Source organism: Schistosoma haematobium, chromosome 2 (assembly GCF_000699445.3).
Source record: "Schistosoma haematobium chromosome 2, whole genome shotgun sequence".
In the NCBI taxonomy this organism is placed as follows: Eukaryota; Metazoa; Platyhelminthes; class Trematoda; order Strigeidida; family Schistosomatidae; genus Schistosoma; species Schistosoma haematobium.
In genome coordinates this window covers 12,648,375-12,661,473 of record NC_067197.1, presented here as the reverse complement: position 1 = coordinate 12,661,473, position 13,099 = coordinate 12,648,375, and the positions used below count along the sequence as shown (strand labels likewise).

The 13,099-nt window shown below is 33.5% G+C and overlaps 1 protein-coding gene across 3 annotated transcripts in view; it reads left to right on the top strand.

Annotated features, from left to right (window-relative positions):
* Positions 1-13,099, top strand: part of COG2_1 (Conserved oligomeric Golgi complex subunit 2) — a 72,616-nt gene that overhangs the window by 53,271 nt on the left and 6,246 nt on the right. For 2 of the 3 annotated variants that reach the window (XM_051214349.1, XM_051214347.1), the window contains 6 exons: positions 244-364; positions 2,219-2,358; positions 3,593-3,666; positions 4,712-4,875; positions 9,420-9,725; positions 11,911-12,131. In XM_051214349.1, coding sequence (XP_051067505.1) covers positions 244-364; positions 2,219-2,358; positions 3,593-3,666; positions 4,712-4,875; positions 9,420-9,725; positions 11,911-12,131 — 1,026 coding nt within the window. Of the gene's footprint in view, positions 1-243; positions 365-2,218; positions 2,359-3,592; positions 3,667-4,711; positions 4,876-9,419; positions 9,726-9,840; positions 12,132-13,099 lie in introns of those variants that run through there. The other variant, XM_051214348.1, reaches the window with a different exon arrangement.

Sequence of the window (13,099 nt, the reverse complement as noted above, 5' to 3'; positions counted from 1 at the left end):
CTGGGTAGTTTACATTTGTCAAAATGGTTTAATTCAACAGTGAACGATTTGATGAACTGATATCATGTTTTGGTTTGGGCACTCCTACTCCATCTAGGATTACACATCAAGGTAGACGGTAGGTGGATTATATGTATTAATACGTAAATTGGTCTTGTTTATCACTCATGTTTCGTTTCATATATTAGTTTTAGTATAATAAGATGCATTATTATTCTTTTTAACTAAAATTCAACTACGTAGCTCTGAACCTTTATCGGATTTCGATTGTTTAGTCGGTGGATTTTGGCCTGAAACAATTGATCTTATCTGTAATAATCTACCGGAAATATTTTCTCCAGGTCATCCAGACAGATTCTATTCAGTAAGCAATTTTCATCTTGATTTATATTTTTGTATTGTCATGCATTTTTAATTCAACCCTTCATTTACTTACAAATTTCTGGTACAATCTATTTGTATCGTTTGATTTGTTTAAATAAACATAGTTAACAAAAGACTACCATAAATCATAACATGATACCGATTCATAGCAGTTTTTCTAGACTATTTTTTTATATATATGTTGTCCAAGTGTTGGTATTGATACACCAACTTCCCATATACAAGTCCCAACCTGCTGGTGAGTGAGAAGACTAAGAATGAAGAAGGAAATTTATTAGGCTAAACCGATTGACATGCGTAAGTCTCTTATATATATACTCTGTAGTAAATAAATCCATTTCTTTGCTAATCACATGCACTTATCAACACGACTAAATTTTCAACTTAACTCGAGCAATATAAGTAAAAAGAACATTCTGTAAAATACAATCATTTCATTGTATTTAGTCGCGTTCTCCTAAGCTGTATACAAGCTAATAATTTTGCTTAAAACAAAAATACGCATTTTAAATCTCCTTACTTGCCACAATCCATCTATTTTCTAACATTTGTAAAAAAAAAATAGCTATACCGAGGCAATCCACACAGGTTGCACTTATACTAAGACTGATCAAAATTCAGTCTTAAATATCATCAATGAGATAATTCAAACTCTTACTAATAATGATATTGACACCATACCGCGTTGAATAAGTTAGTGATTATTTGGAATTTGTAACTCAATGGATAACTGATTGACGTTTGAACCAAAATGTTCTTGGTTTGAGTTCCAACGTAAATGCCAACACTGGGTTCCAAATACATTCTAGTGATGATTTCCAAATAAGAAAAAGTGCAGATTTTGGATTCCACTTCTAGCCACAACCCATCTGTTTTACTAGTTGTTCTTACTTGAAAAGTTTGTAAATGGAAATAGTTACATAAAAATTATTGTCCGATTAGTATACACACAGTAATATTCTGTAGTATAGAATCTCACGTCTAAGATATCTCACTGATTATTAATCTACTTGGAAATATGAATTTTTGGATGCTGACTCAGTGGTCTAGTTGGATTAGGCATAGGGTACCACATAAGGATGGAAAATTGGTTAATGAGATAGTGAATCTTTATCGACTGAGGTAGTCAGGATATGTTTTACGTCTACCCAACCACCGCCTACCTCGATGGGCTATGTTTGCTAGTGTGGGGCCGTTTGGTAAAAAGTTATAAATAGGGTAAATCAAAAACTAGCATCAGTCTATGGAGTCACTGACTGCCTAACCGATCTATGTAGGTAGGGGCAACTAACTAATTAGGATCCACACGATTATCTAGACGAGCTGTAGGAGACATTGAATTATATTGTTCCGAATCCGCTTCAATGGCTCAGATTATTCTTCCTTTTTTTCATGTCAGAACCTGATTCTCAGAATCTTAACATTCCTTTTCTCCTAACACCTAGTGGTTTCTAATGATACTGTTTTTACCTCTATTATTATGAGATTTGTCTTAATAATTTTATCTTGCTATGCTAACAACATGAAACAATACACATATGTGTCGATTTCTACGTTGCCTGTGACTAACGGGTTTAATTTAGATACGTTCACGATAGTCTACAAGTCCCAGACTCGGTTCCTGGACAGACTGTAGGTTTCCAATGAACCAACAGATGTTATATACCACAATGAAACAGCTGTCTAGTGCTCCCCAATTATCTAAGATTGTCAAGTTAAAGTCGATTCGTGATTGTAAAACTATAAAAGGAATCTCAGAAATGATAAAAACATATTCATTTAAACTTATGATCAATAGTGTATTTTCCTCTTCATTTTGTATTCACTTTTCCAGTTATATACTGTTAGCATGGATTTTATTAAAACGGTTGAAACAAAAACCTGGTCAAATAAACAACTTGTCAATTTACGCAATCATCCATCTTATTCAATGTTTAGAAATAAATGGAGTTTACCAGTTTACTTTCAAATCAGGTATTTAAAGCGATATATATAGTCTAGTTTTTATTTTGAATAAGTTGACTATTATTACTCGGACGATAATTATGATTGTTCAGTTGTTTTGTTTGGAAAATTTTTACATAATTAAAAACAAAATTGATGGGGAAAGAAGTCATAACATGTTTATTATCATGATTATTCATGGATATGAAGTATAGGTTAGTTCTAGAGTCAATTTCTCTCAGTGTCTCATCTATGATAATGGGATGAACTGATATTATCAATGAATAATACACTTTGCAATTGTGAAATACTGAAAGTCATATAGGTGGTTACATCATGTTATGGGTTAAATAAGCTTAAAAATTATGGTCTTTGTAAGCATACTGAATTAAAACAGCTTGTAGGCTAAATACGTTTGTTATGACTCTCTTTTTTATGATTTTTGCCTCCATCTTGATCAAACTGGGATTGATGCATTCTGATTATGAGCCTTAGGAGAATATGTCAAATATATAATGCATTTTATATTTCTCAACATTTATTTAATTGACGACAGAAAACTATTGGGAATTATGGTGTCCAATTTGTCCAGTTTTCATCATCCGACATTTTTTCCACTAGATTAACTACCCGCTGTCATTCATAGTTGACGTAGGTGCCTAGGCATGAATATGTAATCAGCTCAAGTAGGCATACTTCACATAAGCATCATGAAAAAGAAATTTAGCACTGGATGAGAAGTAAACGACAGGAATTAGTTTTAACTGATGTTGTGAACGAACACTCAGATGGGTACAACCAATTTATTATTTTACATAAAAGTACAGCACGTCATCACTGATAAACTGGTGTGTTTTTGTGTTTATTTATACAAACATACCACTAAGCAGTAATCTAGCCTATGTTATACCAGTAGTTCACGCTCTCTAAGGACAACGGTAAAGAACTGAAATCCCAAATCTCAAAGGAACTGTACGTTTACCACGTGTAAGAACACATGCCTGTATGAAAAATACTATCACCACGTACGAGATTTGGACGTAGAGTTGCTTATCGTTTGTCAATAAACGTTAAGCAAACTCGCGTGTTTCAATTTCAGTTCATTCTGAACATATTCTCATGGAATGTTTATATGGAGCACATTTACTTTATGAGGCCTGTCCAAATACTACTATCCCTGTAAACAATATATATATCTTCCGTCTTGTGTATTTCAGGGGAAGTTTTTGATTGTTACCTAACCATCATTATTATTATTTTCCAGGTTCCAAGAAATAGCTGCAAATGTTGAAAACGCTATGAAGAAAGGTCTGATAGAGATTAAAGAAAGTCAAAAACGTATGTTTATTTTTTTCATAAAGTGAAAAATAAGTATTCTTTACTTTTTTCCTTTAGTTTCCGTATTACAAAGTTGATATTATTATTACACTGCTTGCAAAATCTCAAATTTAGCCTCTTACAGGTTACAATGTTTCGTAAATAACTCAACTTTACACTGAGTTATCTACCCCACGTCCAACCATGAAAGGAGCCAAAAAGTAGATACTATCTTTTGTTTGTTGTCATCTCAGTTGTTACGGATTTGAGGTAGAGAATAACACAAGGTGATACAAATCTGAATTGTTGGTTATTACTTTGACTATGGAATCTCGTATACCTGTGCATTCCATAATATCACATACTTGTTATTCAATAAATGAGCGTTTAATTCACTGCAATATATGTGAAGCACAATGACAGCAAAACTAAAATCCAGTTACATTATCTAATCAACAATTCAACAAATAGACAAAATCTTCCAAGACCTGTTACAGTATGCATTAGTCTAATCTATAGCAATGTTCAGAAGGTGGGAATGATTGTAAGATTGTTATGTGATCTAAAGCCTCCGACGACTGATCCTGATAGATTCTCGGACTTTAATCACAAAGTTTATAGTTTTTGAAACTGTTATGATCACTAGATACTGGTTTTTTTTAGTGAAACGCCTTATTGCTATCATACCCCTCCACAGTCAGCAGTACGACTTCGCTCTCAGAATTTAAGTTGCTGCTTTTAGTCTTGCTGTTCTCCAGTCGATATGCCTGGTATTGTAGGACCTACAGAAACATATGTTCCTGCGACTATAACTTGGTTGAGACATCACAATATGGAAGCCTGACCATCGAGTCAAGGTAACAGCTATGATCGAGGAGTACTTACAGTTCAACACGAAACCTATATCCACAGTTTCTTGCAAATTATCTCCAATTGTCTAGCATAGATAAGTTTATACACATGTAAATATTTATTTTTTAAAAACATCAATTTTGTCTTTAATATAGTTGGTGAGTTAATCTTCAATGTATGTATATATACATATTTTCGTTCTGTAAATTTACAGTATGTTTAATTGAAGTTACTGAAGTTGTTATCTGTCAATTGAATCGTTGTTGGGAAGAAGGAATTTATTTAGATAAGTTGATCCATAGATTTTGGAAATTAACTCTACAAATATTAAGCCGTTATTCAAGTTTTATTGATGAACAAATAAAATCTGTCCAAGAGGTAAGTATATATATGTAGTACATGAAAGTGTTTACAATTGTCATGCATAAGTCAATTTTCTGATGTTGATTACCAAGTGTTGTAGTGTTTTGATTTAAATTATAGATTTCATGTTTAGTTTGGCGTTTTTATATAGAATATGTTAGTTTTTAATAGTTAAAAATATTTGACTCCATTACCATTGAGTAACATGTTCAACTCATACTTTGTATCTACTTCCGTTTGAGCAAGTCGCATAGTGCTATCATTATGATTGTTCAAAAGCCTAGATACACTAATCTGAATTACATTAAATTAACTTTCTTAAATATTAGTTTCAGTTCATTGTTCATAATACCATGGGTAGTACCATCGGTTCTTGTATTTTAAATGTGGCTCGTAACCAAATACATGTTGTATAAATGACAGTGTACATTTTAATACAGCTCCCTCTCTTTCTAAATTAATTAACAGAAAAATAGTAGAATCTAATATTTATTCATCTTGAATGTTTACTTCATGTCTAATCAGAAGTTTTCGTTTGTCTTTCCATAGAAACGTTATATATTACTTTGTAATTTGTGCTACTTTCTCTTATCTTACCTATTGAATGTTCTTAGTCAATCAATTTTGTTGTTTACAGAAGGAACTAAATATACATACTCATGTACTTCGATTTAAGCCATTAATTTTTGTATGAGTCTTATAGATATTCATAGCTTACATCCCTAACTTACCTTAGTTAGGTAGGTAGCCATATAAAACCAAAAAGCACTAGATATCTGTTTGGTTCCACTAATGGATTCGTCAGCAGTACGCATCCAAAATCTCATCGGCACAGAACCTGGGACCGTTCTATAGTGACTCAATGGTCTAAAGGTTAGGCACTCGCTGCCAGACTTGAAGCTACTGGGTTCGATCCCTCATTTGGTCGTGAATGGGCATTCCTAGAAAAAAGATGCTATCCAGTGCTTCCTAGTTTTCACTGTTGCCCTCGTAACAGAATTCATCTACAAATCATGATAACATTTAGTAAAATTGTAATATTCACCTCATGTTTGTTTGTTTTCTTACCAAAATGAGTCTGGACATTACAGCTTGATCTGATCACTTTTAAATTGATTCTTTTCGTCCTCTGTATTTTGAAACGACCTATCACTTACACCTTGTGTTAAGTGTTTTCATGGTTATTTTTCTTAATTCTTCCTTTTACACACGCACACACTGTTGTTTTTTCTTCTTCCCAATGAATTGTTTTACTTAACTTATGAAGTACAAGTAAGCGTCTTTCTCTAGGGGATTTTTATTTCTTTATTTTTAAGAACCTGGACAACTTTTCTGACCTAGAATTTCACCAGTATTCCTCACCTGTTAAGTTCTGTTTCTTGCATGTCATTAAATAGTTTTCCATACAGAATAATCGGTTCCAAAACTCTTTCGGTGTTTAATACAATGCTCCTATTAGTGTGACCAGTTAAAATGGATTATTTAATCTTTCTTCTCAGGGTTAAAATTTCTTGTATGGATTTTTTTAGTGTTTATGTTGACTTTTCCTATAGTTCACGTATATTAATAGTAGTGACACCCCAGACATGTTGTGTGCTTTTGTTAAATGCTATGTTCGCTCACTTGAACTGAATTTGTTTATTCCCTTTAGAAGTAGTGTACTGTCATAATTGACAACAATAGCAAAATATCTGCTTAAGCAATAAATATTCCCAATACAAGTTAAGTCACAAGTATGTACTTACATGGTATATCATTTCAAGTGTTTGTATTATGAACTAACTTTAACCAGGCAGCTATTGGAAAACAAGGAACTTTGAACAGAGCAGTTGTGTTTCGTCCTAGTTCAGGACACGTCCCCATCTTTTTTTTTTAACATCAAAATGTTACAGTTTGGTTTATTGTGTTTGATAAATATTCACTTCAATCTGATATTCTGAGGAAAATATCATACATATGGCACAATGTATTGAATGAAATTCCTGTAAATTATCTCCCTATATTCTGAAATCTTCTGTATGAATGAAGAAAAGTTACATTAATCATTCCGTTTAACAGTTAATATTATATTACTCCTAAATTTACACTTTTCTTTGTAATTAGAATAATGATTATTAGTGAATGAAGATATACTAACTATTTCGTATTCATGTGCAATATCACTGGGAAAAAAAAAGACTTTTTTAGACTATTGAATTGTATAACCATCTAATTGTTGTCTGATATCTACAAGATTTTCAAAGTGTATATCATAATTCGAACAAAAGCAAGAATAACATAGTTTGCAGAATACAATCAATTCATTGTATCTCATTGCTTTAACTCCAGCTATATACATGCTAATAAGTTTCATTATTTCTAACTATCAACATAATGTTCAATTTCACGTGGATGAATTGTTATTAACAACTAATTTGTTTCAAACTTATTAGACGTTTCTGATAGTTTTTTTTTAAATAATTGTCTAAGGTGATTATTCTAGAATATTTAAGATAATATTATTGCTTAAGGTAACAAAAGTCTGGAAAGTTTAGAAATAAAATGAGAGTTTGTGAGTTCAGTTCACTAGACTTTGATTATAAGGAATTAAAGAAAAATGAATTAGAATGTTTAATTTGCTTTTGTTAACAAGACTTACTCACTCCTGTCACTCTTCGTGGAGGACCATAGGGCTTCCCATCAAGATTCTTCATCCAACTCTGTCCTGGGCAATCCTTTCCAGTTACTATTCATCCTTTTCATGTCTGCATCGAATTCTCGGCGTAGTGTGCTCCTTGGTCTTCCACTTTTTCATTTTCCTTTAAGAGTTCAAGTTAGCGCTTGCCTCGTGATGCATTTTGATGATTTCCTCAATGTGTATCCTGTCCACTTCCAACATCTTTTCTTAATTTCTTCTTCATCTAGAAGTTGGTTTGTTCTCTCCCATAGTTGGTTGTTGCTGATAATATCCGGTCAACGAACATTCAGTATCTTGTGTAGACAATTGTTTAGAAATACTCATACTTTTTTGATGATGGTCGTGGTAGTTCTTCAAGTTTCAGGTCTGTGCTGTCGAACTGTCTTGACGTTTGTATTACAGATCCTGACTTTAGTGTTGGTTAACAGTTGTTTTCAGTTCCATATTTTCTCCAATAGTAGGAATGCTGGCCTTGCTTTGCCATCAGATCCTTCTAGTTCATCAACGATGCTCCTCATATAAGTGAAATTGTCCACTTTCAGAGTTTCTTCACCAATTTCGATTGGGTTGGTTGGTGTTCTCCGTGTTGTATTTGAGGATCTTGGTTTTACGCTTGTGTATGTTGAGGTCTACTGCTGCAGTGTCTGCTGTTACACTAGTTGTCTTCACCTTCATTTATCACTATGTATGAGATAGAAGAGTTAGTTGATCTGTAAAGTCCAAATCGTCTAGTTGATTCCGAGCTGTCCATTGTATTTCGTGCTTCCCCTCAGATGTCGAGATCTTCATAATCCAGTCAACCATTAGAAGAAAAAGAAAAGTTGGGGAGACGAAAGTAAACAGCCTTGTCTGACACCGGTACTCACTTGGAATGCATCTGTCAACTGTCCTCAGCAGTGTAGTCTGTTGCATGGATTCCACCTTTCGCTCAATAAGTGTATAAGTATTTTCAAACGAAAGATGAATCCATCTACGCCGTTGAAATGGGTTCTAAACTATGTCATTCAAAGTCTCCAGCCATTGGTTACCATAACCTCGTGAACCCTAACCTGATCGTCTGCACTTAACAACATAGTTTAATTCAGCAGTCAGTAATTGCGTGAACTAATCCCACTTCTTGGTTTGGGCACCAAAAATTTACATCCCTCACATTTAAGCTTTATATTCAGTTTTCACTAAATTATCTGTTGATATGTCATTGGCTAATTATCATCGAAGTGTTGTTATTTGTAAGGCTGAATGGAGTTGTAGATTAATATTTTTACAGGATTCAACTTTTAATCTTATTAAGATAGCAGATTTGAATCCTGTTCTGTCTAACAACAATCCTCACGTAAATAGAAACGTAGTTTGACTTAAAGGTCTAAATAGATCTGCGTCAATTTACTTCATTGAGAATAGAATGCTATTTAACCTGATGAGCCTATTCCATAACTGTTGGAAGCCTTCGATAATTCCTTAGTAAAGTCCCCAGAAGTCAATAAAATCCTGGAAATACTTCAGTCAGTTGACATTCATTAGGAACTCTCAAGAGAATCCTAAACAGTGATAAATTGTTTCCTTTATCGTGATTGGATAATTGCCCATGTTGTTTGCAAATTTAATATGTTTTTCAGAAGCTAAAATATCATGGTCACCTCTTATAATTATCTTCATTTTTTCATACACGGATTAACCTTCAAAGTAGTTTTTGTATACTTTCCGCCTTTTGTTTTCTGTTTATGGCTCTTGTGTAATGAATTTCTAAGGGCCATGAAGTGACTAGGAAATTAGTCGGTATCTAAACGTCCAATTGTTAGTGATATACCTGTAACTTACCATACATATAATACTATTCAAGAAAATTTTCTTTGATTTCCTTTATTATTATATGTTAATTTAGAATAACGCTACTGCAAGTCAATCGTCTGATTCAATTTTATTGACAAAATCAACTGATTACTTTCCTGAATTGTTAATATACTTTTTTGTCGATTGTCTTCGATTGGTTGATTATGTTCGCTTAGAATTGAAGGGGGAAATTTTAACTCGTCTCAACCAACGCCTGGTTACACAAACAATGGACAACGATAGTAATGATGACACTGTGAACTATGAAACTATATTAAGTGAGTGTTTGGAGCAGTCATGTGAACGTTTAATTGCATCGATCAGTTCAATAATGGATCTTATCGTTCAAAAAATTCAAGTAAGATGCGAGATACTATGTATCAAGATCAAGTCCTGTTATTTTTATAAACATGAACTGAATTTTAGTACTATACATATATTTATTGTACTGATATATGTATATATTATAAAAAACGTATGAAATCCTACATATTTACACGCGAATCAGTAAATCAGCCAACTGAAATACAACTGAATAAAATATAATAATCGATAATAGTAGATTTTGTGCATTTCATAGAGAAATGTAATAATAACAATTTGTTTACTGTTAGATTTTTATGTTACTATGTATGTACCGACTGACATATAACTCGTTACCTAATAAATCCCTGAGGTCGGTCAATTTGTAAGGAATCTTATGAATGACGTAAGGTGTCAAGATATTATACGTTAGACAACAATAGTCTTCTGGACACTTTGGATAAGAATCTAAGAGTACTTAGGATGGATTTCACATCTGTCAGATATAAAGCCAAGCTAATCTACACTGATCCATACTGTAATGATAAGAAGAGAAATAGTTGGGTGCACTGAATGCGTTACGTATTTATATAAGTGTATTAAGTTATATGGTTTTTTCGTTAGTGATATATAGATTAGATTAAAGCATGTTATTTCTCAACCAATCAGCGCTAGCGGATACTTGGAAAAGACCCTAGAGTCTTCTTGTGTAAAAAAATATGAATATACTTACGTTTTTCTTATTGTGTTTCCTACTCCCATCCAACCTTATTATTTGGAATACAATAACATTCCTGTTCAGCCGCGTTCTTGCTGCCAAATGCCCTAGTACGGCCGAAGGTATGGAGAGTCCACTGTTCCTCTCGAAATGGTCTCACATGACCTCGCGTATACAGCCAATGTCAGAGAAGTCCTACTCAATGCCCTCTCGCGGTGGGAGTGTTGTGTACGAAATTGAGAGGACGAAAAGCGAATGTTCGGTACTTTACCTGAGTTGGTGGTAGATACGGATGCACCTATGGGAGTTGGGAAACCTTGATTCCAAACCAATGATGCACATGGGCTCCAGGATCGTGAGGGAACAAATGGCATATGAACCTATTGTTGGTCACCGGCTACCATGGGGCTGCATCTCCTGACGTTGCTCCACTGCCCTGTGGATTAGACCTTTATGTTGAAGGCTCCGGGTGTTTTCCCCTAAGAAAACCACCTACTTCGGTTTGAGTGCCAGGGCAGCATCCCAGCCCTCACACATATCGAGTGATTTGTGTCCAAGACTACTAAGCAATGAGTGGCTGGGTCGTAATAAGAGGAATCATAATAGTTTGATATAACTGAAAAAATCCGGACGCAATTGTAAGAGGTTTATTTGTACAACTCTAATGGTATCTACAGAATTGAATTTCTATCAAGGACAAGTGTATGTGAATGTGTATAAAAACAAGACCTCGCGTGTTTCAGTGACTTGGTCTGTATTTATATATATCCTATAAAACATTTCCAGTCTCATTCAACTTCAATATCAAAATACCTTCCTACCGGAATACTGTTTTATTCCAGTTAGTCATAAGCAACATGGAATCTGGCACAATTTTCTATCGAGGATATTGAAATTCTTTGAGGATATCACTAGTTCTAACAAAAGCTCATCTTAAGCTTTTATGCGGCCAATAATGTTCGAGTAAAGGGCCTTCAGAAGGTTTATAGACTTTGATGGTATTCCCTTCAAAAGATTCAGCATTTCCTCAAGATGAACTAGTTGGAGTAATAGTATTAATGATATAATTTGAGACAAATAAACGTTTTAATCCAAAGGTCTATTGTTTTATATTGTTTGAACCGTCACCTTAACTAATTAACATCAAAATAGTTATCTTGTTCAAAATTCCTTCACCTCTTCATAATTAGAACTCAGGATAAATATTCAGTTGATTGACAGTTTCGGAAGTCACACATTACTTTGTATTCTAAACGTCTCTTGTCAATGCTGTGTACATAAGACTGAGTAAAATTAAGGGGCATAAATAACCGAATAGTGTTCCCTCTCTCTTTCTTCTTACACTGTAACAAATATCAATAAAACAATGACTTTTTATTACATGTTCCTAATCTAATATAATTACTTATTTCCACATGCATACATACATACTCTATCTACACTTACTAAGCATGTATATACTTCATAACAATCGATATAACATTTTGTTTGTTTATTTTCTAATTATCGTGTTCATTTTCAGCAAAACTGTTCAAATAGTATTCGCCAAGTACTAGACATACCGCGTCAATATCGTTGGACTAATCGAGAGTTTCCTTCTAATGCATCTTCATATGTATCAAACATTATACATCCTTTAATGAAACTCGATGGTTTAGGATTACGTTTATCTCAATCAGTCCCTAACGCTCAACCATTTTTATCTACTTTAATAAAGAAATGCATCACAACTGTTACTCATGAGTAAGTTCTTTTTTTTGTTCTGATGCATTAAAATTGAAAGTATTCGGTTGTGTTTTATTGTTGACAACTGAAGAAATCATTTTGAAGTTTGTTATTCATTAAACAACTGAGGTCATTTTGTGAAGAAATCATTGGAAAATAGAAAAAATTACAAAATTGACTTATAATGTAAAACTCTTCAACGTACTAATTCAACTAAACTACGACATCATACATTTTATATACATAGAATTACCTTCTGGTAATTATTATACCGCAATGACTTTATATTTGTATTAATCTTTAGAGGTGAATTCGAAAACATATGATTATCATTTTAGAGCAGTATATCAACTGAGGGTTTATGTATTAAGGTTTTGGTGGCCCTGAATCTGACTCCAATTGGATCGTATGATTATCATTATCGAATGATTGCTGTCGAAATATACATCCTGGCTACCCTCGTATATATGCATCGACTTAATTCATGTTAGTGAATGAAATTAAATAAGTCAGATACGAGAATGGGTTTCGAATACCCATGTTTCATACAATCATTGACTCAGATAGGCGACCAATAAAACGAAACAATGCGCGGTGGAGGAAGCGTGTGAGCCAACTCGATTTAACCAAACGTAAACCGATATTTGTAGTCAGACAAAAAATAAGTTACAGACATGTGATGAGTAAGATAAGAAATGCACATACATACTCTCACATAAAAACAGTCAAGGTTGGTAAGCCAATAATTAACAAGACGAATGAATAAATTAGCCTGTCCAATGGCTAGAGTAACCTATGTGGGCTTGTGGTGTGTGCTACTTATATTGACATAAGTAGTATACGATGTATGTCGTGAACAGGTCTGGCAGCAGAGAGATATGAGGATCGAATAGTAGAGAATGGAAACAGAATGCAATTTGTATGAAAATGCAAGAACAATGAAGTTTGAGTCATTTTGAAACAATTGGTGAACATTTTGCAAATTA